The sequence below is a fragment of the Paramacrobiotus metropolitanus genome, unplaced genomic scaffold (assembly GCF_019649055.1).
Source record: "Paramacrobiotus metropolitanus isolate TYO unplaced genomic scaffold, Prichtersi_v1.0 Parri_scaffold0000008, whole genome shotgun sequence".
Taxonomy (NCBI): domain Eukaryota; kingdom Metazoa; phylum Tardigrada; class Eutardigrada; order Parachela; family Macrobiotidae; genus Paramacrobiotus; species Paramacrobiotus metropolitanus.
In genome coordinates, this window is record NW_026570228.1 from 761,617 (window position 1) to 787,941 (window position 26,325).

Sequence of the window (26,325 nt, forward strand, 5' to 3'; positions counted from 1 at the left end):
ACCCGTGTTTTGTTAATTGACTAAGAATAATAGTCGTATGGGGCATGATGTATAAATCTCAGATAACTTCACATCGTAGTATTGTCTTCTTCAGAATGTTGGCGTTCAAACATTCGTGATGTTAATACAGTTTTACTACAATTTTACTCGCATTTTTAATATAAGCTTCTCGTTATTTCCTTCCGAGTTTTTTTATATTTGAATAATACATTTTAAATAACTAATTTCTTATTAAAGTCTTTTTTATTAATAATTTTAGCAGCCGGTGGGAATTTGGTACGTTAAATAATTTTCTGCTGGTGCTATTGTGTAAGCGAATATGTGAATTTCATTGCTGTAACTCCTACTACCATCGTAGTGTGATGGCGCGATTTTAAGTCGATGGGAGCTGCAGGTTACAGTAATTGTTGCTGGATTTTCTACCTAAACGTTGACACATCGTTTAAACTTGTATTTTTTTTATTTTAAAAATCAGAAGAGTATAAGGAGAATTTAATTAACCTATGCGTACGTGTTTCTTGGTGAAGTTAATTTTATTATTATTATCTTTTGATTGTAATTTTCTCATATTTTCCACTAGCGTAGCGTTGTATTTCCTTAGTATCTTTTAATTAATAAATTCCTTAATAATTTTTTATTCATTAAAATCAATATCGGGAGTTGATTTTGATGTTTTTTACTTTCTCAATAGACATATCAAAGGGACAACAGCAGCGGTTTCGGATTGAGCAGAATTCCCAGCCAGTGCCCGACGCCTTCTGGTACCTCCACGGTTGACCTGTTCAACGTCACCGAATTCACAGTGTGTACTCGTACCGCGGCGTATTCTGCAGCCTGGCGAATATTGCCCGTTTACCGCATTTGGCTACTACAATGGAAGTCAAAATTCTCTTACATTCGGTCCGGGACCGAATGACCAATAAAACTAAATGGCCAGGACCACATGACCAGTTAACTGAAAACGCGCAGAATACGAACACTTGTTCTGGCGTATTTCCCAACGAAAACCAGCAAGCGATATCTCAAACGAAAGACAAAAAAATTTCAAGAATTTTGATACCAAACGGGTCATCCTTTATGGGATCTAAGAGAAAATCGAGCCATTTTAGTTTGTCGTAGACAAAGCACACGATTTCTGTGTGAAAACTGAAAGCAAACCGCGGATGCAAATCCTGTGCTATGTCTACGAGAAACTTTAGATGCCTCGATTATCTCTTAGATCTCATAAAGAACAACTTGTTTGGTATCTAAATTCTTGAAATTTTTTTCTCATTCGTTTGATATATTGGTCAATGGTTTTCGTTGGGAAATGCGCAAGGTGCAAGTGTAAATGTCAGCAGGCCAATGGCCAGTCAAAAATTTAGCTGTTTAAGTACAGAAAAGTGCTTGGTTGCGCGCGTTGTGTGATTACATAAGTGTAAGACAATTTTGGCGTCCACTGTATCTGCCATGATATTATCGGTACATATTTCGGCTTCTGTGCACAATTAAGTAAATAGGTTTTATTTTGTTGCTTTTTCTGTATTCGCAAGATTTCAACGTTCCTTCGGATCTCTTGTGGTTGACTAGAAAATGTTGACGCTGTAAGTAAATTCAGTGTTGCAGTAATTAAAACAAAAGCACAGTCATAATTCTGCATAATAATAAACTGCGCTAGTACGTAGTACGTACTAAACTACTGCTAATCGTGTCGGTTTCACTCCGCATATCTTCAGTGTGCTGCGCGTTGACCGCAGTTCAAAAAGTGTTCAAAGGTACTTATTTACGTAATGTACAAATACCGCACGTACGGTACATGCTAATTTTAAAAGCAAAGAGTGAGTGAATCGGTCAGTTAAACGCTTATAGTCCTTATACGTACGGTTTCACGTTGTACCTGACCACCGGTAGTACGTCTCAACTGGTTTTTATCCGCCCCAGTATCACGTGCGCAGGCGCTCGTTGATTTCGCGGAAAATCCGTTATCTCTGATGCAGATCGCCACCATTCTCCATTCCGTCATAGCGTGATCTCACGATCAGTATCCATTTATTTTGGTTAACCACAAATTCCTGTTTGTCTAGTCGCTGACCTGAAAATTTCTATTGTTTTGAAATATTGATACACAATCATTGTAACGATTAGGTTTCCACTGAAACCAGTAAACGGTTCCAATTTGTGATTTTTATGTTAATTCGTGTTTGAACGTGTTTGTCCAGCAGAGTCTACATCATGGCGCAGAAGGCCAACTCCTTTTTCAAGGGTCTGGAGGATTCCTTTCGGGATCTGTCTTTCGACTCCCCTTCCTCCATCGCGTCCCGTTCCCTCCTGGCCAGTTCCCCGCCGCAGCATTCTCTGGAATTCGGAACATGGGCCAATCCGTCTCCCAGTCCGACGCTGGAACGTGGCGTGCCCGTGTTACCTCCTCCGCTGACTCCGCTGGGACGCTACAACCGTGGAATTCCCAACAGCTCCCGTGCAGCTCGAATGGCCATCCTGCGGGATTCCGGGAACAGTCATGTGGTCTGGAGCGGGACGCTACCACCGCGCAACTGTCGCACAAACTCGCCGTTCTCCTGCAAGGTAAAGATTGCTGATAAACTGTGCTGCGATCTCAAAATCTCTGTAGTCTAATGCAGATCGGAGTAGCAGTAGTACGGTGACGTAACCAGCCGCGTGATATATTTTAGCGTTCGCTTTGTACTTCCTCCTAATAAACTGTGCTCGAGACGTATGAATTCTGTTCACCGTCGTGGTTTTGTTACGATGTGTACGGAAATTTTGCTGCTTCAAATACAGTCTGTACTTCAGATACCATTTCCTTGTTGTGGTTTTGCTCGATTGCGATGAACTGATGTTTACGTTCTTCTGTAACACAGTACACATTTGTTTCAGGTATTTTTGGGTGGTGTGCCGTGGGATATCACGGAAACGGACTTGCAGAAAACGTTCGGAGTTTTTGGCCCACTGCGCGTGGAATGGCCGGGTGTGCACGACCACTCTTCAACGCAGCGTCCAAAAGGTGAGAAAAAAATCAGAAATGTGCGGAGTATTATGAAAAATTACTTATCAATCGTAGAGGAATGCATGGTTATTTTATTAATGGGTTTTGCTGTTAAAATATAAATTTTAACATCGAATGAATTTGCGTAGAGCGTCTAGTCGTATACGGTACATGCATGCATTCCGTTGTTTTGATTTTGTACAGAAATGTTTATTAATTTCTTATCTATCGTGAACGTCCAACACAGTTAGAGCAATCCGTAGAAGGTTGATTTTGGTTGAAGACTTGCAGAGATTTATCATAATTTTCGGATTAAATCTGGCCTGCGATTCGGTCATTATTGTATAATTTTGTGAAATCGTTTTGAATTATTTTTGACAGTGTCGCGATAAGTATTCCATCAGCTGTCACAGTTTGACAATCTGCTTTTTTTACAGGACACCTGTACCTGCTGTTTGAAGACGAGCGCTCGGTGATGAAGCTGTTGGGCCGTTGCTCCTACGACGGCCACCACAACCAGCACAACTGGTTCTACCGCGTGGCCAGTCGGCGGATGCTGGGCAAGTCGGCGCAGGTCATCCCGTGGCAGCTGGCCGATGCCACCTACGCGCTGCACGGTTACGTGCCCACTCCGGGCACACCCTACCGCATCTTCGTGGCCAATCTGCACGGGATGATTACGGCCGAGGGACTGGGGCGGATCATGAATGATTTGTTCGGCGGCGTCATCGCCGCCACACTGGACACTGGTAAGTAGTGGTTAAAAACCGTTTAGAAATATTTGAAATATGAAGAAACACTTGACAACTGAACGGGAAAAATTACCAGTGTAATCTCTAAACGATTATAAAGTTTTCGGATTGTATTTGCAATTTGCTTTTACTCGTACGAGTAGTCGTAATACGCGGCCCGATACATTCGCATTTTCCGTGTTATTAAAAGTTAAAACTGTTTCCGCATTGAATAAAAGAGCATTTACGAGTGTCTTTTTCTCAAATTGCTAATAAAATAAATTGCTTATAAAATTTCTGTTTGTGTAGATTTTTCTTATTGGTGAATAAATAAGAAAAGTCTGTTTTGTGTTTTGCTCGTTTAAAAAAACTGAAAAATTTGTTCTCCGTCGTCCGAACTTTTCTGACATTTGCATTATTGCCAACTGGCAGACGATCGGCGCAATGGTGTACATAATACATTGATGAAGCAAGTCGTAGTGCAGTGGTTCCAATCCTACTCTCCTGGATCAGTTTTGTCGATTAGCTGCAGGTTACATTTGCATTTGTCAATTTAAGCTTAGTTTATTACACCATAAATTTTTTTTTAAAAAAACAGCAACAATTACCTTCGCGTTTCATATAGGCAATTAACGAAAAAAATTATTGCTAATTTAGAAAGCGTTTGTTTTGACAGATAAGACAAAGTACCCGATCGGGTCGGGCCGCGTCACCTTCAACAACCCGACCAGCCACCTGAAAGCCATCACCGCGGAGACAGTGGAGATCCGGACGGCCAAGTTCACCCGCCAGATCAAGATCGACCCCTACCTGGAGGACGCCATGTGCAGCACCTGCGGCCTGCAGCCGGGCCCGTACTTCTGCCGCGATCTGCACTGTTTCGACTACTTTTGCAGCGGCTGCTGGCAGGCCCACCACGCCCTGCTGCCCGTCGCGCCCGGCCAACCGGTGCATCTGCCGCTGGTGCGTCCGGCGCGCCAGCCCACCCAGGAGCATTTCTGAACGTGCGGAAGCGTCGTTTTTTTGAAGATTTTTTGAGATTTTATTTAGAAGATGGTGAAGCTTTCTTTTTTAATTGTAGAATTTATTGTTTGGAAATTTCTCAGGTTAGGAAAAACGGTGTGAGAGAGCGTTTTTATCGTTGCGACTACAAGTTGTGCGTGTACCTGTGTGTTTGTAATTGGTGAAGGGCATTTTTTTGCGGCAGTTGTCAATGTTTTCTTTGGAAGTTTGTAAAGCGTTGTCGAACGGTTTTTGTTGGGTTTATGGTGGCGCTGGGCGCCGTGTTGGCGTCCAGTGCGCTGCAGAGTTTCGCGCTGTTTACAGATTCCGATTTTTCGCAGTCTTTCCCGTATATTTTTCGACTGTGCTGCACATTTCCGTGTGTATTCGGGGGAATTCTTAATTTCCCATCTGTTGTAATTAATCGTTGTTTGTTTTCTGTTACTTACAAATGTTGCCGGTGTTGTGAAAATCCGAAATAAATTGAACTATGTTAGGAAGGCGGTCTTCTGCGAATAATTCTTAAATTCTAAGAAAATAAAAGCATATAAATAAAAAATAAACAATTTATTCGAAACAAAATAATTACATTAAATTAGAACTAAATAAAAACCAATTGTACGACACAGTCGGCGATTAACTTGTGAAACAAAACAGAAAAACAGCAGGTGACAAACGAGTTATCCAAAATGCACCAAATATCGACAAACTGGCACAGAGGTTGTGGTGGAAAAATGAATAGCGAATTTACTCCAAGCGCCGACAGAAAATTGATAATTTAAATCGTAAGATAGGCAGCTGCAGCAAATGGAGGTATTTTTAACCGGAACTGCAAGGTACTGTAACAATTAGAATAGCATTGATTTGGCAAAATCGCAAGGCAATCACAGCAACAGGCCGCTGATACGGAAACGACCGAAGCACGGAAAACCAATAAAATTGCCAGCGATAACCGGGCGCAAGCTCTACGGGGCCTGTTGAGATCTGAATCTCGCAAGAAAACAGTCACTCATCCGAACCGAGTGAAGCCAGCGCTTCACCGGCCTTCACGAATCCTTCTGATATCTCCGATTTCAACTGATGTCTAATTACTGGATTTGCTTGTTTACTGAGTGAGTTTCCTGTGCCTTTCAGTCTGCTAGATAGTGTAAACTTGCGGCGACTGCTGTCTGGTTGCACGCTGCTGTTTCGTGCCGAACTGTCGATCTTCATTATTCTTGTTTACTTCGCAGCATCATGACTCCAACACCCCGGTTTTTTCGCGAGTTATGGTCGGGTGCGCGGGAAGTCAACTACGGCAACACAGTCCTGGTGTATCGCGATGACGGCCAATGGTGGTTAGGATACGTCCAGGACGTCAAGGAGCAGAACTTCCTCGTGGACTATGACGCCAGTACAGCATCTTCCGACTGGATCCATTCCAGCCGTCTCTGGCCGCACCATGCCCCACCGGAGCTCTTCGTCGGCGCTGTCGTGCAGGTGACGCTGCGGGAGCGCCACGGGGGCCCGCTGGTGTTCCGTCCCGTCACGGCCGTTGCGCAGTGGGAAGGCAGATTCCTGGCTGTCTGTCTGGACGCGCAGCACCCGACGGACTGCCTCTTCGTGCATCCCACTCGGTTTGTGGACGTCCTGCCAGTCCCCGGGGATGGACAGAGCTTTTCCGCGCGCACCGACGGCCTGACGTTCACGAAACACGCCGTCCCTTTCCCGGAGGCGGTTGGGATCCGCAGCGTCGATCGTCTGCCCGCGCTTTTGCAGCAGACCTGCCGGTTCACTTTGGCGGACGGGGAACAGTTGAGGGGTAATCGGGTCATTGCGGTGTCCCGGGGGCTCCGAGCCTTTCTACTCCATGCCACCGCGCCAGGCGATAGCTGAGATGGTCTGGCATGGTGGGGTGTACGAGGGCGTAAGCGGGTTTGTGCGCGTGGGAGTCGACACGGTAACGGTGGCTTGTCTGGAGGTGCACAACGAGGCCGGCGGGCGTTGAATGGCGTGGGATGAGGAGGCTGTCAACGAGGCCTGCAACGCGTATCTCCACAATCATCCAGCGGATGCCGTCGGCGCGGTTCCCCGGGAGCAGGAATACGGTGAGTACACTAGTGCAGTTTTTAGGAGAAGTGTTTGTTTTCGTCGCTGTAAAACTATAGCATGTTTTTGCTAGTTTCGCACAATCGCTCATGTTATTTACTGTATTCTGCTCCTAGTACTCAGATGTCGATGCAGTACGTTCTTGTTTGAAGGTTCCTCCGGTAATTACTCGGTACAGGTGGACGACATGTCGATAGACGAGCTCCCGCATCCGATCTTGGCGGGCATCTTCACCAGTGTGGATGCGGATAGTCTGCTGCGATTCTCTTGGTACGGCTGCTAGCCTGTCGAAACATTGAGGATACGAAAATACAGCGAGAACGTTAAATCTAATGGTAACGCCAATGATTCTACGGCGCACCACGCCGTTATTTTGATGTAGACATACTTATCCTATTTTATATTTTTTCCAGCCACGTCTCTGCAGTTAGTATACGTATTTATTTATTATTATTTGCCAGTGCAGTAACTGCAGTGTAGTCGCCATCATTAAAGTGCCACTGCCAACATCGCGCTCAACTTGTGCCTATATAAAGATATGCTCAATTTTTTTGGTTTTGGTTATCCAGGGTTTGCGCGTTATGGCATGATGTGGTGCAGAAGTACCAGGATAAGCGTCTCGTCATCTTGCATGGACAGTGCGCAGATTTGGCCGAAAGCGCCCTATATCCAGGAATGCGCCATTGAGCTTCCTTACCGCTACTACAAATTGGTAACCACGCTGGACCGCACTATCACAACGGAAACGATCACGCTGCGCTGATAGACCACCGCGACGCCAATGTGTTTGCGGTGGATCTCACCGACATGCTGGAGGCCGTCAAGGCGGTACTGGCAGCCAAGGGAATGTGCCTATCGTCCATCGTAGTACGATTACGGTGTCGTTGGTGTGGTGTCATGGGAGACACTGCTGGTCATCGATGTCTTGTCTGATGAAGAGGATGCCGTGGATATCAGCGACGACGCATATACATCCTGCTCCACGTGACCGACGTGCTGAGCGTATGCGACGAGCTGGTCCTGCTTAATTTCCAGCCGTCGCTCTCCATCACCACATCCGCATTGAACATGTTCGAGGTCGCCGGCATGAAGCCAGCAGAGCCACTGGAGACCCGCAGGCGCGCTGATCACGACATCGTGACCCCGGGTGCGATTGATCTGGGTGTGAGGATTCCGTTTCTGCGGTTTCGCGCTGGAGAAGCCGCCACGGAACAGCGCCGACGCTTTCTGGCCGCGGCCAATGACAACTGTCCGGCCGTTAGTGAAGTTGTGCGGCAGAAGGTCACTGCTTTGTTTGCGCGATGGACGGAGAAACTGGATGAGTGCGGATGGACCGGGGTGCGCCGATTCGTCAAGCTGTAAGCATTAAAGACTATTTTGGTTAATGAATATATTGTGGATTGTGGGTAAACACTGAAGCGTGAATGTCGTAGTTATTGCAGGGTGTGCAAATACTTCGAACGGCGTTTGTATGAACCTGGTTGATTTCTGGAGGGTGTACAGATTCGAGGCGTGTATTCATTTTGCGTAGGACTCGAGCGGGCGAATTTTACATACGAATTCCACAAATTACAGCATTTATAACACTTACAATTTTACAACTACAGTAAGTATATATTTCTTGGTTTAATCAGGTTCAACAGTCTTGGACCCGATGATAATCCGCAACGATGGGACACCATGGATTTCCGCCAGTTGGACGTTTCCAGGTTGAATAACTTGACCTTCGCAGCACTGCATGGATGCTTTAGAAACGAAAGCGAAGAAGACAGCTACCCGTATGGTCGCTTAAGTGAAACACTATGTTAAGTGAATGGGCGATGGTCGTTTAAGTGAAACACCCGAAATATTTCATTCCACAAACCGATTTCCTTCTGGTTTTCTTCTTTACCCGATAGAGCTAGGCGTGCTCTTCACATAGTACTTGAAATTATTTAAAAAACTTGAATCGTTTTCTTGCAATTGCGTCGGTAAAAAAACAGTGACGAAACGCTTAAGCCACGCCACCCGAGCCACTGCACTACGCCAGGATAATTACAGTCACTGCCTCACGTGCGGCTGCGCCACCCTATGAAGACTGCATATGTACACAATACTTAAATACGAAGACAGTGTTGCGCCAGAGCAGCTAATTCAATAAAATTTTATTGTACTTATAAAATCCTGAATCAACGGCAACAAAAAAACTTCTGCGAGTAAAACAAATCACCGGTTAGTTGGATCGCAGGTTAATATTAAAAATCACAGGTTAGTGAACACAGGCTAAAAAATTCATAACAGGAAAGCCGGCGGGCGGTGATTAACGGGACTTCTTTGGTTTGGATTTTGGTGCTGCTTTTTTCTTCTTGGCTCTTTCGGACAGCGAAAGCGAAAGCCCTTTTTCTTTCACGTCAGAACAAGCTGATATTAAACGTTTATCCATATTACTGTTTATCATTCAGTATCACACTCCTGAAAGCATAATTTTAAGAAATAAAGAAATAACTCGCATTAGAAACAAACAAATCTGAACTAAATAGCGCAGCCGCACATGTGAGGTAGTGACTGTAATTATCATGGCGTAGTGCAGTGGCTCGGGTGGCGTGGCTTAAGCGTTTCGTCACTGTTTTTTTACCGACGCAATTGCAAGAAAACGATTCAAGTTTTTTAAATAATTTCAAGTACTATGTGAAGAGCACGCCTAGCTCTATCGGGTAAAGAAGAAAACCAGAAGGAAATCGGTTTGTGGAATGAAATATTTCGGGTGTTTCACTTAAACGACCATCGCCTATTCACTTAACATAGTGTTTCACTTAAGCGACTATACGGGTAGGTGCAGGGCGACGTGGAAGATGGCGAGGACAACGACGCCATCGGATAGCGTCCGGATGTGGCATTGTACTGGTTGATTCCCGGCTGAGTTGCCTTTGGTGCGGTTACTGCGGTATCCGTGTTGTCCTGAGTTAATAATGGGTTAATAAAGTTCTGTGTCTTTGCCACAGTGGAATATTTGCTGCCCGGTTACTGTGAGCTTCAGATTTTATGTTGGTTATTAAACGCAGAGTAATGGCTGAAGTTTATGCACGAACCGCATCCAGCTGTTCTCTAACGGTAGTAGTATCGTACGTGACCGTTACCATTCGGCTTCATGTACCCTAACGTAACAGGAATCATTCGGCATCATTCAGCGCAACCAAACTGAAGTTCGTTAACGATAAGAAAGAATAGCGCAGTTTACAGATTCGCCTGTACATGTAACAAACGATATAGATATACGTATATACATAGTACATACACAGCGCCTTACCGACTGCAAAAAGCACGATGACGTAGCCCGATGAGTAGCTTATTTCAGTATTTCTTGGAACTTTCTGCTGAAATTATTTCTAATAACTTAGAATACCGTAATTACTGTTCTAATAATAAATGCCGCACAGTATTTGTAGCATAATTATACCATAATTACCATAACCATAATTACTGTTGTGTGTACCATAATTAATATAACAACCATAACGTTATTACTCGTAATAATACCATAATTACTATTCGGATTTATTAATGCCGTCCAGTATTGTACTCTGTACACTGTAATCTTAAAAAATTTCTTAGCACCCGGGAAATTATTCATGCGCCTTCTTCCGCGTATTATGCAGTAGTTGTTGCACAAAAATTTCGCTGTCCCGGTTAAGCCTGATGGCAACCGGTCGACCGGGCAAGTACTGTACTTCGGATGGGCACTGCGCTGGCAGCGGATTGGCCCACACGCACGTATTGACCGCTGGCCACGCTGGTATCCATTCCTGGCACATACTGCTCACCAGCGGATGTCGGTAAATCGATCCAGTGGAACTGCGTTTCGGTAGCATTGCGGCGATTTGACACAGCGTTTTGGGGAACACTACTGAGCTGGTTGATTACGAAGTCTTCCATCCAGGCACTTACCGCATGTTTACGTACATGCAGGGTTACGCAGGAATACACTGAAAAGGTAGCAGTTAGCCGTAAAATAGGAAATGAGAAATATCAGTTAAAACCACTAGAGTACGCGATAATTCTCCGCGACAGTTGCAGTTGCTTTGATGTTTGACCAAAGTCACAAGATCGATCAAAATGCAAAACAATCTTTGAAACAGGCCGCCGATACAAGAATGTTAAGAAACGCCCGAAGTATAAACTAATTTGCCATCGATAACAGGGCGCAAACCCTTCTTAGCCTGTTGCGATCTGAATCCTACGCGTAGTATTGCGCAGCCATCCCAACGAGGCAGTCACTTATCCGACCAGCCTGAACGAATGCACGGCCTTCACAGTTCACTTTGCAGTTTGTTTGCTGTTCGCAAATTAAGTGAAACCTAAAACTTACTAGTATAGAAGGTCGTAACCGCCCTTAGTGCAAGCGAGCGAGCATGTAAATTTTTTTGTTGTAAAAGACTTGGCAGGGTGAGACAGGAACCTAACCAAGTAGTTGAGAGTCTACCTAGCTTTTTGTATCTTTTGCATATGCCGCGTTATCAACAGATATACTCAGATATCAGTTTGTTTTTGCCACCGCTGCGATGCTGACGCGATACCATCATTTTTATGACGTTTTACGGAATCAAGCCGATACGGTGTATTAATTTTAAAACGATTCCTTCAGGAACTACGGCGCGGGCACTGCTAATGCTTTACCGCACATTGCCGCCCATTCCGCTTGTTCTCCGCCGCACCAAATTCTTTACATTGGGATACTGATCTCATTTCTTCAGTTTCTCATTCTCAGTACCGATATTTCATTCCAAAAACCGATAAGACTTATACAGGTAACCGACGCCGCCAATTCAGTGGCTACGCTCAGCTTGTCCGTCTAAATTGGTTGGGAAGTGTTCAAGCCCGTTTAAGAACCCCAACCCCGGCCATCGTCAGTTCAGATCAATCGTTTTCACGACTGAAATTTGAACGCCACCGCTTGCGAAGGCAAAACGATGAATTACTTACTGGAGAGATTTCTTAAAGCATCCGCAATTTAGAGCGCTTTCGCTGCGGATGCATTTGCACAACGATTTACAAACGAAAACGCTAAACGAAAACGAAAACGCGGAAAGGGAGTTTTACCAAATTTTCTGTTTCCGTGAAAAGTGACTATTAAATGCGACGCTTGTGAAAGCAACACGCCGTAATTCACCTGTCATGAATACCGCTTTCTGTAATAATAAAAACCCTTGGCATGGATCTCTATTATTTTTCCCCGTAAAGAAACAAAAATGTTTATCAATCAGGTTTATCTTTTTATTTTTCAAATTAAATTGATATGAAACTATAAATGAGCTCATCTCAGAAGTTGAAAACTAATGGTGTAGCTCAAAATGAGAAACTTAGATCAATCACTCAAAAAATTCGCATTTTATTTACAAGAATTGAAGTTTAAACTTTGATAGAGTTATCTTTTAAATTTTGTTTAATTGTTTTTAAAACAAAGGCTGAAAGAAAGCTAAAAAATAAAAGTCGTTCCGTTCTACTTGCTGCTTTGCTCGCTCCGCTGCGCTTACTCTCGCCGCAGCTCGGAGTCGCTTCGGCTCCGCTTTCGATTTTCTTAGAAACAGTTACTCGCTACTGTACAGTATCATCACGGAAAGTAAACGTTTAAATTGAACCGTAAAAAATACCATTTCCCAAGAAAAGGATATAATAATCCTTAATGCTCCGCTCGCTGCGCTGCGCTTGCTCACGCCACAGCTCGGCGTCGCCTTCAGCTCCGCCTTCGATTTCCGTAGAAACGGTTATTCGCTTCTCTATTCTTGCGATAATCGAACGTTTGAACTACACCATAAAAAAATGTTTTTGGAAGAAAGAAAAATCGAACCCTTTAGTTTTACTTGCTGTTCCGCCCGCTACTCTGCGCTGTCTTGGTCCGCAATTCGGCGTTGCCTTTGGCTACGCTTTAAGTTTCAACAGCAAGGGCGACGGCAATCCGTTAACAATAGTTACGGTAGCCCTTACCGTGACAGAAACTGAGACGGTTACGGTAACATGTTATAGTTATGGTAGCGTAACATTTATTATTGGTAACGCTTAATTAGAGTGGTGAAAGCTGGTAACGCGTTACCATGAGTCATTGCAAATTGAATGCGGCTCAATTGGTCCTGTAAAGTAAGTGCTAAGGTAGGTAAAATTGCTAACGATAGTAACAGTAGTAACGGTTCCTGACTTCGATTAGCATGGTTTGTTACGTCATCGTTTCAAAGTAATGTTACCCGTTATGACCTTATGGTGACGTTTAGCTTGAACGACCGAAATCAACTGGTCTACAAAGTTATATATTGGTTGAGGACCTTCGAGTATTTCCTACATTTGCTCAAACAAAGCTTTATGATGTTGTGAATCACGTTACAAAGTTTTGCCTCGCTGAAATGCGTTTCCCAGCCGTACCCCTACAATTACACACACAGCATGCAAGCTTCGGTAGGGCGAAAGCCGCAAAATTCCCCTTAAATGAATACCGTGGTTGTACATTCAGTTAACTTTTAGGGTTTTGTATTGCTTTTTACAAACAAAGTTTTTTAATGCCAGCAAAATAAACACAAATATGTTTCTAAAAAAGGAAAAATAAAGTGCTTCCGCTATACTTGCTGCACCTGGTGCTTTGCTACGCCTAATCATGCTCGGCGTCGGCTTGAGCCCTTTCTGTAGAAACAGTCAATTCTTAAAGCAACAGCATCTTATTGCTGTAACTCGCTACGCTAACGGTAACAGTTACGGTAATACGTACGGTAAACCGTTACGGTAACGGTAACACGTAACAGTATAGCGTCGGGGTAACCCGTCGAAACGGTTATCTGTTAGGCTAGCAAAAAATCGTTACAAAAATTTTGCAATGGTAATCCGTTGCGAATAATGGTTGCCCATTACAATGCACGGTAATCCGCGGCAACTGCAAACGTACTGCGGATACGGAGCGGTAGTGACTGAACCGCTACGGTAACAGCGATAACTGACTCTTCACGGTTGCGATATTCGCTGCAATGTTTAGGCCATGGTAATACAAATTCGTTACGCCAACTGTTACACCGAACATGTACCACCAGGGCCGGATAAAATTTCCGGACGCGGTCCTAAAAAACTGACGCCCTATTCATATGTACCGAAGGTTTGATAAAACTGCCCCGGTGGTTCCCTGCATGTCGGTTCCCCAAAAACGCACCAACCGGGGCGGGCAAAATTCCCGGACCGGGTTCTAAAAAACGGACCCACCATACTGTTTGTATGGCGGGTTCGTGAAAAATGCCCCGGTGGTTCCCCGCATGTCGGTCCCCAAAAACGCACCAACCGGGGCGGGCAAAATTCCCGGACCGGGTCAAAAAAACGGCCCTCCATAAATATATATGCGGGTTCGTTCGTGAAAATGCCCCGGTGGTTCCCCGCATGTCGGTCCCCAAAAACGCACCAACCGGGGCGGGCAAAATTCCCGGACCGGGTCCAAAAAAACGGGCCCTCCATAATATGTATATGGCGGGTTCGTGAAAAATGCCCCGGTGGTTCCTCGCATGTCGGTTCGGACCGGGTCCAAAAACGGGCCGTCCATACTATATGTATGGCGGGTTCGTGAAAAAATGCCCAGTGGTTCCCCGCATGTCGGTTTCCCAAAACGCGTCAACCGGGCGGGCAAAATTCCCGGACCGGGTCCAAAAAAACGGGCCGTCCATACTATATGTATGGCGGGTTCGTAAAAAATGCCCCGGTGGTTCCCAGCATGTCGGTTCCCCAAAAACGCTCCACCCGGGCCGGTCTGTACGAGTGTACCGGGTCTAAATTTACGATCTCCTTTGCATTTACTGCACCAGGTCCGTCAAAAATAACCCGGTTAGTTTTTCGATTTTTGGACTACCTTCTCAATTGCTTCAGCGGGGGGCTGCGCCCCCCGCACCCCCTGCTTATTGGGGCTCCGCCCCAAACCCCGGCCAGGGGCTTGGCCCCTGGACCCCGGGGACCCAGCTCTCCGCATGTCGCACCGCAGATTAAAAACGCTCGCTCGCTTCGCTCGCTCGCTTGATTATTTTTGTGCGCTTTCTGAAGCCTTTTGGTATCTTTGGTGTCAATTGATTCCTGGCTACTGATTCCGGATTAGCATTTCAGTGAGTGAATTTGCTGTTCTCCACAGTCTGCGAGGTATCGTGTAGCTTAGCTGGTTGCACTTCGCTGTTGATGGTGTAGATGATACCCAATAACTACTCGCCATTTTCTTTGCAGCGTCATGACTCCAACACCCCGGTTCTTTCGCGAGTTATGGTCTGGTGCACGGGAAGTCAACTACGGCAACACGGTGCTGGTGCATCGTGACGGCGGCCACTGGTGGATGGGCTACGTCCAAGACGTCAAGGAGCAGGACTTCCTCGTGGATTTCGACGCCAGCACAGCGACGCCCGAATGGGTTCATTCCAGCAATTTGTGGCCGCATCATTCCTGGTGGGATGACCTGGAACCCTTCGTCGGCACTATCGTGCAGGTGACGCTGCGGGAGCGCCACGGAGGCCCGCTCGTGTTCCGTCCCGTCACGGCCGTTGCGCAGTTGCAAGATTTCCTTTTGGCCGTGTGTCTGGATGCGAAACGCCCCAGCGACTGCTTTTTTGTGCATCCCACGCGGTTCGTTGACCACCTGCCTGTGCCGGGGGATGGGCAGAGCTTTTACGCGCGCACTGACGGCCTGACGTACGCCAAGCACGTCATCCACTTCCCCGCTGCTGGTCGGATGCGCAGCGTCGACTGCTTACCGGCGTTCCTGGAAAGCACATGCCGCTTGACTTTGGCGGAGGGTGACCATTTGATTGGGAATCCCTTGGTGAGGCGCGTGTATGGGGATTCCACGCCTTTCTACTCTGCTCCACGCCAGGAGATAGACGGCGTTCACGTGGGTTTTCGCGGGTTTGTGCGCGCGAGTATGGACACGGTGACGGTCGTGTGTATGGAGCTGCACAATAAAGCAACCGGACATCGGATGTCGTGGAATGAGAAGGCTCTGAAGAAAGCTTGCAATGAGTATCTACGTAAGCATCTGGCGGATATTGTCAACGTGGTTCCCAGGAAGTTGGAATACGGTCAGTGCCTGCATAACCAGATTTGTTTAAGTGAGCGGCGAATTCTCAGGGTATGGATTCTCATGGTATCACAGTTTAGCAGAGGCAGTTATGTTTCTCGTTCTGCATGTTTGGCAGTCACTGGTACAGTACAAGGGTCATCATACAGATACCTAGGTAGCGGTAGTACCTACTAATGATTGCTGCACTTACTACACAACGTTCTGCTGCGCTCACATGACTTAGCGAGCTACTTACCGAGTACGACAGAATATCTGTTTTGAAGGTTTCTCCAGTGAATACTCGGCACATGCAGAAGAAATGTCCATAAACGAACTCTCGCCTCCGATCCTCATCTGCATCTTGACCAGCGTTGATGCGGATAATCAGCTTCGATTCTCCTGGTAAGTTCGTATCAGCAGCCGTGCAGCAAACGTTGGAGGAGATTTATAGCTGCAATAGGATTCCAAAATGTTTAAACGTAAACAGAAGCACAAAAAGCCTTATTATGATTCCATCTGTGTTATTTTAGTTTTTGTACGTACGTTTTCACAACGAATTACAGCTCCATAATTTTTTTCATATGTTAAAAAGAATTTTAACTGTTTAAAAAGTTATCTGAAATTTGGACAACGCTAGAACAATGTTTCAGTGTACCCTAAAAAATTCTTTACACATACTTCTATGTACATTTGTGTACAAAATTAATACTCTAGGAGATCGGTACATATCCACATGTACAGAGACAGAGATGTCTCGGTATATTAAGACTTCTGGTACACCTGAATGCGTCTAAACTTTTCCGAATTTTGAAACAATGCGAAAAGTGTGCAGGAGTTTGCTGAAGCCAAAGTTTTCGTACATGTAAATTTGGTACCGTAACCGAGGCACTTCCCTTAAGGAGGGTTGTTGTAGACTATGGTACTCGTACACTAATAGCAATAATAATAACAACGGAATCAACATCATTAGTGGTTTCTTATTATTTTGGTGTTGCTGTTACGACTAGGGTTTGCGCTTTATGGAGTGAGATTGGCGGAAATATCAGGATAAGCGGCTCGTCATCCTGGATAGCGCGCAGATTTGGCCAAGAAAGCCCTACGCTCACGAATATTATATCGAGTTCGCTTACCGCCACTTTAAGCTTCAGACGACGCTGGACCGTACCATCACAAAGGAAACTACACGACTGGCGCTGATGGACGACCGCGACGACTCTCGATCCGCGATCAATCTCATAATGAAAATGGAGGCAGTCAAGGTTGTTTTAGAAGCCAAGGGATCTCGCCTGTCCTCCATCGTTGTGCGGTACAACGGTAGTGGTGTTGCGGAACGCTCGGAGACATTTCTGGCCGTCGATGTCGACGAGGATACCATGCTTGCTAACGAGGATGCCATCGATGTCAACGACGACCAGTACATACTGCGCCACGTGGTCGACGTGTTGAGAGTATGCGACGAGCTGACCCTTGTTAACTACAAGCCGTCCAAGTCGATCACGGGTTCAGTGTGGTACATGCTCTCTGGCTCCAGCATAACTGTACCAATGTCACTGATGGCCCGCTTGCGCTCTGACCATGACAAGATTGATCTGGGTGTGACGATTCCGTTCCTGCGGTTTCGCGCTGGGGAAGCCGCTACGGAACAGCGCCGGCGCTTTCTGGCTGCGGCCAATGACAACTGTCCGGCCGTTGGTGAAGCTGTGCAGCAGAAGGTCACTACCTTGTTTGCGCGATGGTTGGAGAAACTGGGTGATCGTGAATGGATCGGGGTTTGCCGATTTCTCAAGCTGTAAGCAATAAAAATTACTTTGCATTCCACAACTTACAGTAAGTATTTTTTGTGTAATCAGGTTCAACAGTCTGGGACCCGATGACAATCCGCATCGATGGGACACGATAGATCGATTTGACCTATCCCAGTTAAATAACTTGACCTTCGCAGCACTGCATGGATGCTTCAGAGACGGAAGACGACACCGAAAGTGAAAATGACATAGTCAGTTGGCGTGTCAGGGTGTTATACTGTATTCGTTAACTGCTGGCTCGGTTGTTTTTGTCGCGGTAATCATGTCGTTCTGGTTCGATCATGGGAAGTTTGTTGTCCTTGAAACGGTGTGAAAAATTTTTCCGGTTAAAGCAGGCAGAAGATTTTTGTGTTGTAAGAGTAAAAGTACAAGGCGAAGTACGAGTAAAAGTACAGGAATGATTGCTGTTCACAATTCATACGTACTCTACCGCCTCACCGGATAAGGGAGTTGCCGCACGTATGCAGTATTGTAATCGACCCTTATCATTCAGCTTCAAGGTCACCCTAACGTAACAGGAATTGTTTTGTATCTGTTTCCCTCAGGGCAAGCTGCGCAACCATACGTGATTAACTCAAGTTCGTTAAGTAAAAGCAACGCAGATGCAGGTTCGCCCTTACTTGTACCTTTGTAACACGTAAACAACATACATTTTTATCTAGTTCTAAATATCATGCTGCAAGACTCGATCAATTGTACTATTGGTGAGTCAGTTGGAATTACGGTTATGTGAAGGAAAACGTTTCGCTAACCTTATGTACTGTACTTACACGTAAATTGAATAAATGTACACTTCCACAAGCAATTTGCACATGTTGGCAAAAAATCGTTGTGTAGTACAGATCTAGACGTGTCCGGCGAGCCGCGGTGCATTTATTTTTTGGTCACACTTTTCTGACTTCCAACAAATGCATGTATAAGTAAACAGACAGACAGCATAAAATTTTGATGCAGTCCGGGGCGAGTTTCAAATTCCTTGTTAATCAGTGGAATTAAAGCGTAGGGTCATACACGAACCGGACCACGAAATCCGGCAGTCGTGCTCGGCCATTTCTTTCAACGCCAGCTCCACTTCCCTCTTGGTTAAATGGAATAAATAAAACATTCACACTTCAATACAACCACACTCACGCTCACCATGTTAGAACAACGCACTGCCACTGCCCTGTAATAAAGTAACAGAAATTTTTTTATTTTGTTATAAGGCCTGTGACGAGACTCGACTGGTTCGCTAAACTAAGTTAGAGTACTGGTCAGTCAGGATCGCTAAAGTGCTGTTTCGTAGGCTATAATCCTGACGAAAAATGTTATAGTTCAATCTACAATCAATCTCAAGTGTTAGCAACTCTCAGACACGTTGGGACGCAATACTATATGCATTTCAACGCCTTCGAACGAAAACTTGAGTCTGACGGTGAAGATGATTGTGCATACTGGATTTACACAGGAGAATTCCATGTAGAAAGCAGCCATGCAAATAGCCACATTCGGGGATCCATATGGAGGTTGACAACCAAAGTCACGGCGGAGCCTGACAAGGGCGTTGCTTATGTTTCTCCAAAGAGTGAAGATGCTCGTCTTACAGCAGCAGAAGCTGTACTGGTTCTGTGCTTCGTATATACCAGAGCAAGTAAGTGTTTTACATACGATGTTATTCCCTGTTTTCATATGCTTTTAACTGCCATAAACTGTAGGTTAATACAAATTGATACTTGATACTTGATACTTTGCGTAAAATAAACATGCTGTACTTATAATAAGTCAAAACATACTTACACTTCTAGATACTGTATATAGCGCACTACTTATTGGTCATTGTGAGATGAATAATTAAAGCAGATTACGTTGACCGTATTTTTATTATTCTTTGGTCTCGCAGTTATGGCTGGGAAGAAGAAAGCGCACCGTGCAAAGTGCTAATTATTCCATCTGGGTGGCAGGTCCCGCAAAACGGCTGCTTATTGCGCATCCCCACAACAGTCGATCCTGACATGAACACTCGCCTTGTTCTCCCATCAGGCACTACGGCTTTTTTAAGGCTGATTTTGTACCAACCCTCGAAAGGGTATCAACAAGCTGACTGCCACGGACTAATGGATAGTTTAGGCTCTATACTAGAAACCGGATACGCTGCCGAATGCACACTGGTTTCCTGTGATGGAAGCCAGTTCTTCGCCCACCGCGCCATTTTGGGAGTGCAGTCCCGCGTATTCAGGACGATGTTTGCCACGGACATGCAAAAAAAGCTTTAGGAAATTGCAATATGGACGATATTGACGGAGAGATGTTAAGCGCGCTCCTACGGTTCGCATATTCGCGCCGGCTTCCGAACGTCCTGGATGAGCGTGTTATGGTGGAGCTTTACGATATGGACGGCAAATAAGAGATGCAATGGCTGATGCAGCACTGTAAGGAAGACGTGATCCGCAACATCACGGTGAACATTGAACAACACTGGACAGTATATCTGGTTCGCGCAGCAACGTGGACTGGAGAAAATGATGGAGGGCGTGGTCACATTTATTCGCAATGACCGTTATGAGTTTTAGCCTTCGATGCACGGATCGAGTGCCGAAAGCCATTGTTTCGAGGCAAATTTACAGCTTTTTTTAATAAACTCTTTAATTTTCTCCATGGTGTGCGCTCTGCTGCGAAGAAGACGTGTCCCGCGTTACAGTGTTTAAGTATGCTTGTTGCATTTCTTACTTGTTAGAGATGATTTCATTACTTGTACCTATCTCTGTCGCTTCTTTCTGCTTGCATTTCCTTTCATAAAATACTGCTTTCATTCCGGTATTCGGGAACCCTGACCGTTACAACTTACCACAGAAAGAACATATGCACAATCTGTTTCACTAAAAAGATACTGTTTAACTAAGGGCGTCTCTATACACAGCTTTGTACACTTTTTCTTCATTTTTTACCTAGGGTAAGCATTGTGAATTTAACAGTCACAAATTTACTATAAAATTAGGAAGCCATCAGTGATTACTGGCCCCAGCCTACATGTACAGCGGTATTGGGTTGCCACAGAACACTTCGTTTACATTTCCCGAAGCTGGTGCAGTTTCCTTGGCAGAAGCCGCATTCACGCATGCCGCACGAATTGTACAGTCGCTGACCCGCTTGTACAAGAGACCTTGGTCATGGCACTGGAATAGGTAATCAATCGTAACTTAGGAGTCATTGTGGCGTCTTGGACGTATCCCACAACACCGGTTTTGATGATTTCTGTCTTTTGCTCATACAGTAACAGGGTGCATCGCGTTGCAAGGGGATAATAACTTCTTTATTTAAAACATCGAGTAGTATGGCACTGTTACTACTGTATACGGTAAAAGTAACCTTCTTCAATTTTACTGCTGTCCTGCCAGCCGTTGCGATGCTGCTTCGTATAGGTGCACCCAACATGTGACCCAAGGACACTTTAATCGTGAAAACCTGGCCACAGAATTAATAACCAATACGATTCTACTACGTAACTGTACACTGTGCAGTACAGAAACAACAAACGACGAGTAGGAAGGAGGGCCCTCATTAATGACACGCAACAGACGAAACGAGTTTGATGGCATTTTACCTCGCTGTCGTCTAGCCATGCCAGTATTAAACATAAAGCTACACTATTATTACCGATGGTATTATCACCAGAATCTATTTATTTTGAAAAACAGAATGCGCCGATTAACAGACTTATGTTAACACTCCAGCTTGTAAACACTGAACAATAACGTCTGTCTCGAACGAATTTTATTTGCTACGCCCTGTTGGTAAAAATGTCAAACAGTCAAAGCGGCAGTATCCAAAATCTCGAACAACGGGCTAATAAAAAATTAACAAGAAAACTAGTATAAGGAATATAATAATAAACTTAAGCTACCGAGCAATGGAAATTCCACTTATTTCCCCACCAATCGCAACCGTGTGCCACAGCGACTGCATATCTTGTGGGGAGATGGCGACGGTCGACCAGGGCTCGTCTCGAAAACAGTCGTAGATTTCTACTGAATACTGATCGTCGCCTTTCACATTTTGGCCGCCGCAGACGTAAATTTTTTTGTTTGCAACGCAAGCTGAATGACACCGTCTCGCTTGCTGCAAAGGGTGAATATTTTCTCATATGGAAGTTCTTATGTTCAAGCGAACACAGGAAGCTGTTACGTCCCATCCTCCTGCTGGCCTTTTGAACGCACCGCCAAGAATATAAACATTGCAGTCAACAGAAGCCATACTAAACATTTTTTGGCTTTGTGGAAGATGCGGCAAGGATTTCCATTCATCCGCCACCGGGTCATAGAGAGACAACTGAGAGAAGTCGGTGTTCAGTTTGTCGTGTGCATGGAGTATCTTCTGTTCACATGCAACCACTGCCTTGACATTCCACCTGCAACACAGAAGATGTCAAGATCGTAAGTAAAGATGTTCACTCGGCTGAAACCACAATAAATCAAGGATTTCTGGAATTTCCTATTCGTTCCGTCATTTCAAAACACAGACAAAGTATAAATGTAAAGTCCGTTTGATGAACAGCGGGAGTGCGACGGCGTGCAACCGGCGTGCTGCATACCCGTTGATTGTAGTTGGTCTCTCGAATTTGATACGGCCGTTGCTTAGGTCTTCCGCCATAAATTGGTAGTCATTATGTGTTCTACGTCGGAAATAATAAATCGTGTCTTTGACCACGACTGGAGCGCACCACGGTATGTACGTAACGTATCTTGTGTCCGTATGAAGCCAAAATGAATGCAAGGTGCCTTTCGATATAATTATTCCAAAGGTGCAGTTCATGTTGACTGTCGTCCGTGCCCGCTTGTAATATTATTTCCCTATTCGGCGACGTTAACTGAGGATAAACAAGTCTCAGAGCTCTCTGGAATAGGCACTTCAATAACTCGAATTTGGTTGGTGACCACTTCAAGAATTGCCGCCGTAACAATGCCGGATTGTGCACTCCGTGCCATCACAACAACATCCACTTTGCCAGTTCCACCAGATTTGTCGTAATCGAGGTGCGCGTCGCGAACTACTGAGAATTTGGGCAACAGCGCCTCAGCCGATATTCTACCTTTGGGGTTTCGTTGCAAACACAGACGGATACAGGCGGCTAACTTCTGAGGTATTTCAGCACTGACAAATGGCACATAGCCATTCAATATAAAGCCGGCAAACTGACTGTTGGGAACATTATTAAAAACTGCAGTTTGTATGCCATCCTTTTCAAGCAGTTTCGCATCCGTCTTGTTGCCTATGAGGCAATCGGCGATCTCAAGCATTATGCAACCTAAACTCCATATATCCGTTCCTTGTCCCGGACTGTCTGACGCAAGTTGCAGACAGAATTTTTCAGCATTTCTGGCGACATGTAGCGCGCAGTTCCACGCAGCTGCGAAATGTCTCCAGAGCACGTACTGCTTTCTTTCATGTGAACCAAATCATCTAAATCTCCGATCAGCAACGTCTTTCTACCATCGTTCCAACATTTCACAAGGATGTTTCTGGGCTTCAAGTCCCCGTGTATGATTCCCTGATGATGTAGGAATTCTAATCCCGTGGTTATTTCTCTACAGTATCGTTCAATATCTTGATATTGTTTTAGAAGATTTTTTCTTTCCTGGGCTTGCTTTAAAATAGAAGTGAGATCACCTGAAACACACTCCTGGATATTGGAGAACAGCATCTGTAACCACCAGAAAGGTGGATTGATGAATCGCCAATGAATTTCATTGACCTTTCTGCCGAAGTCTCGACAGAAAGGTGGATGTAATTCATTGACCATCAACTATCCACCAACCCACCTTTCTGCCGGTCGTTTGATCACAAGCGGTCACACATGTGCCAAAGTGCATGAAGTTTTTCCTTACCGCTATAGCGCTCCATCATTATTTCCACTGTCACCCCGCCAGCTGATTTTGTGACACGAACCTGATGGTAACGTACTAGGTTCTGATGCACTAACTGAGGAAGTCCCCTAAATTGAGCACACGTTTTCGCCCAGTATTCTGCATTTGTAACAATTTCGGAGTTCGTATCTATATCTAGATGATTAACTTTCACAGCTACCGTCTCTTCTCCGATATAATCACCGCGCTCCGTAATTGCAGCACTGTAGACAATTCCAGATGCTCCTCTTGCAATAAAACTAGTATTGGAGTAATGGTATTCGCACGGAGTGCCAAATATTTCGATTTCGCTTTTAAAAACTTGAACACCTTAGTTGCCATTTTAATTAAAATCTAGGCACAAACAATGCAAAACCGATTGCGTGAAAGGTTAAGTCTTGAGCAACCTCACTCTACTGGATGCCGCAACATGGAGGCCATATTAATATTTCGCTTCAGCATTATTTTCGATTTTTAACTTTTAAGTGTGTAAAGAGAAATGATTACTGTGTTTGCATTCAGTGATTAGATAACGGTTTACACCAGAATGAGATTGGTTATACAGCAATATCGCACACCGAAGAAGGAGCTTGCAGGTCGGCAGTGGCGAATCTAGGCGGGTTCGGACGGGGGGCTAGAGAACTCACACCAAAGAGGGGAGTACTCTCTCGCTTTTTCGGCGACCTCCGGCGTAAAAAATTTCGCAACGTACCCCCCTCTTGTGAATTTTTTTTACGTCCGAGTTACGGGGGGGCATTAGCCCCGGGAGCCCCCCCCCCTTAAATTCGCCACTGCAGGTCGGCTATGTAATGCACAAATTATTAAGCACGCCGCAAGCCGTTCAACTAACAGAGTAGAAATCATTATTATCTGGGCTTTCTACTGCAATACCCATAATTTCTCATGCTCTGTAAATAGCACTGTGCAACGGCGCTTCCCTTGTTATGTACACCGCTGCTGTCGCGCTGTGTGTTATGATCCAAGCTTTTTGACATAGAATCATAGAATCGAAGAACTTTCAGTAACTGATAACGTATAAGCGCGGATGGTGAGATCAATAATTAATAGTCAACTGGATTAACCTGGATTTACCATCGAATGATTGATGAGAACCGTTTTCGTAAAATGTAAGAAGAGAAGTCGTCGTAAGAAGAGAAATCGTCGTAAAAACTATTATCCCGACCCCGAGACACCCTGAAATCAAAGGTTTTAGTGCCGAAATTCCACAAATCCGTGAGAGGATCATATTTTGCGTCAGATTACATGACCTGCCCCGTTTGTCATCTGGTGCATCGGCCTGATTAAGCGGATGACTTTGGCAGAAAGCTTCCACTTCTAGTAGATTCCACTTCTAGTAGATTCTTGTAGCTTCCACTTCTAGTAGATTCTTGTAGATGCCAACGGCTAGTGGAAATTTGTTGATATCTACACTAAATCGTCGCGCTCCGAAAATCTGCGGGGCCAGCGCACAATCCGCTGCGGTGACCTCATCACCCACACAGTATTTTCCACTCGTTCTCTCCAGAATCGCCTCCAGTGCAGTCAGGCCTTTTTCGATCCAGAACACCTAGCGAATACGGGAGATGAAAAACAACAATCTACCCTAGCGTATTAAAAATATCGTTCTTATTATATTTATTTAGCTTGGCCTATGATGAGCCCCTTTTAAGCCCTTTATGACAGCATTCGTAAAACAAAGTTTTTATGTACGAGTGTACGTTTTACTGTGTACGCAGTCCAGTTTGTTGGAGAACTACTATTACGGCACAGAACGGCTACCTGCCATTTCTTTTGTTCGGCTTCGTTACTGCTGTACCGTTGCGCCACATTAGGTTCCTGCAGCGGTTGTACTCCTGAATTTATTAGTTCCACAATCTGCCGCACACGTGCTCTCATCAGCGGATTTTCGGGATAAATGGGCGGTTCCGGTCGCGTTTCCTCCAGGTACTCTATAACAGTCACCGACTCTAGGAGCATGTTTCCATCGATATACAGTGCCGGAACCTGATGGAGTGGATTTAAAACTTGTAGCTTCTTCCGGATCTCTGCGTCCTGAAGCTGTAAACTACGGATGACGTGCTGGTACTTGTTGTTTTTAATTGCCAAGACGGCTCGCACTCGCCACGAACAGGAGCTGACACCAACGTCAAAAAAGATAGTCTCGTGCTGCATTTTATTGTTTCTGGCAAAAGTTACGCGAGGGTTGTTGAGAAATAAATATAAACAACAATGTTTTAGAGGGAGAAATTGATGAAGTCAAGTTTATTCGTGATGGCCGCTACGAGTTTTCGCCTACAACGTAAAATTGTATCGCGGGCATGTCATTTGACGGATGCAGAACACCCTACGTCTATGCACTTCTATGCTCACTTTTTACAAAATGCTGTTTTCCCCAAAACTCTTGCGCTTTTCTTGCTGCTGAGAGCTTTAGATACATCTGGGAAGATGCACTTTGTTTGACACCGCCCCAGCCTATTAAAATGAGATCAAAAGCAAAACTGCTTCACTCGACAATTTGGCTTTACCCGTCCCGCGCACAAAGCAACCGCAGCGTTGATCAACTCACATACGATCTAAAGAAGCGATAAAAAAAGATCTGATCGAAATTTGCAGGCGGTCTCCGGTCGAACCAATTCTAGTCACCGAGGCATGCTTTAAAATGAATTTAATCAGGTAGTTTACAGACGTACCCAAATTTGCATAGTTTAATGGCGCAACTTTATCTTTTACTGGTCAGTTTGTTCTACAGCTTAGGACGAAATGGTCGCATACCCATTATCTCCACATTCAGTACGAATGCAGC

The 26,325-nt window shown here is 45.0% G+C and overlaps 2 protein-coding genes, 1 long non-coding RNA gene and 1 pseudogene across 3 annotated transcripts; 3 read left to right on the plus strand and 1 right to left on the minus strand.

The window, feature by feature from the left end:
• The first annotated feature begins 1,996 nt into the window (after nucleotides 1–1,996).
• Nucleotides 1,997–5,212, plus strand: LOC129582719 (cytoplasmic polyadenylation element-binding protein 1-like). The gene is made up of 4 exons (XM_055474317.1): nucleotides 1,997–2,562; nucleotides 2,875–3,001; nucleotides 3,421–3,732; nucleotides 4,391–5,212. The coding sequence occupies exons 1-4, from the start codon at nucleotides 2,212–2,214 to the stop codon at nucleotides 4,714–4,716; spliced, it is 1,116 nt and encodes a 371-aa protein (XP_055330292.1). The 5' UTR covers nucleotides 1,997–2,211; the 3' UTR covers nucleotides 4,717–5,212.
• A 516-nt stretch (nucleotides 5,213–5,728) lies between these two features.
• On the plus strand, nucleotides 5,729–8,590 carry LOC129582787 (uncharacterized). The gene is made up of 5 exons (XR_008689685.1): nucleotides 5,729–5,828; nucleotides 5,949–6,803; nucleotides 6,957–7,074; nucleotides 7,374–8,162; nucleotides 8,439–8,590. It is a non-coding gene; the product is annotated as an uncharacterized LOC129582787 (long non-coding RNA).
• A 7,102-nt stretch (nucleotides 8,591–15,692) lies between these two features.
• On the plus strand, nucleotides 15,693–17,974 carry LOC129582791 (uncharacterized). Its single transcript, XM_055474406.1, has 4 exons — nucleotides 15,693–15,857; nucleotides 16,123–16,240; nucleotides 16,846–17,627; nucleotides 17,689–17,974. Exons 3-4 carry the CDS (start codon nucleotides 17,035–17,037, stop codon nucleotides 17,822–17,824), a joined length of 729 nt encoding a protein of 242 aa, XP_055330381.1. The 5' UTR covers nucleotides 15,693–15,857; nucleotides 16,123–16,240; nucleotides 16,846–17,034; the 3' UTR covers nucleotides 17,825–17,974.
• A 3,545-nt stretch (nucleotides 17,975–21,519) lies between these two features.
• On the minus strand, nucleotides 21,520–25,694 carry LOC129582837 (maleylacetoacetate isomerase-like; annotated as a pseudogene).
• Nucleotides 25,695–26,325: the final 631 nt, after the last annotated feature.

Excerpts from the sequence above, each read along its gene's own strand:
- LOC129582791 (XM_055474406.1), top strand. The coding sequence starts at position 17,035 with ATGGACGACCGCGACGACTCTCGATCCGCGATCAATCTCATAATGAAA. Across the intron at positions 17,628-17,688 it reads GTTTGCCGATTTCTCAAGCT|GTTCAACAGTCTGGGACCCG; the intron begins GTAAGCAATAAA and ends TTGTGTAATCAG.
- LOC129582719 (XM_055474317.1), top strand. The coding sequence starts at position 2,212 with ATGGCGCAGAAGGCCAACTCCTTTTTCAAGGGTCTGGAGGATTCCTTT. Across the intron at positions 2,563-2,874 it reads ACTCGCCGTTCTCCTGCAAG|GTATTTTTGGGTGGTGTGCC; the intron begins GTAAAGATTGCT and ends CATTTGTTTCAG. Across the intron at positions 3,733-4,390 it reads CGCCGCCACACTGGACACTG|ATAAGACAAAGTACCCGATC; the intron begins GTAAGTAGTGGT and ends TTGTTTTGACAG.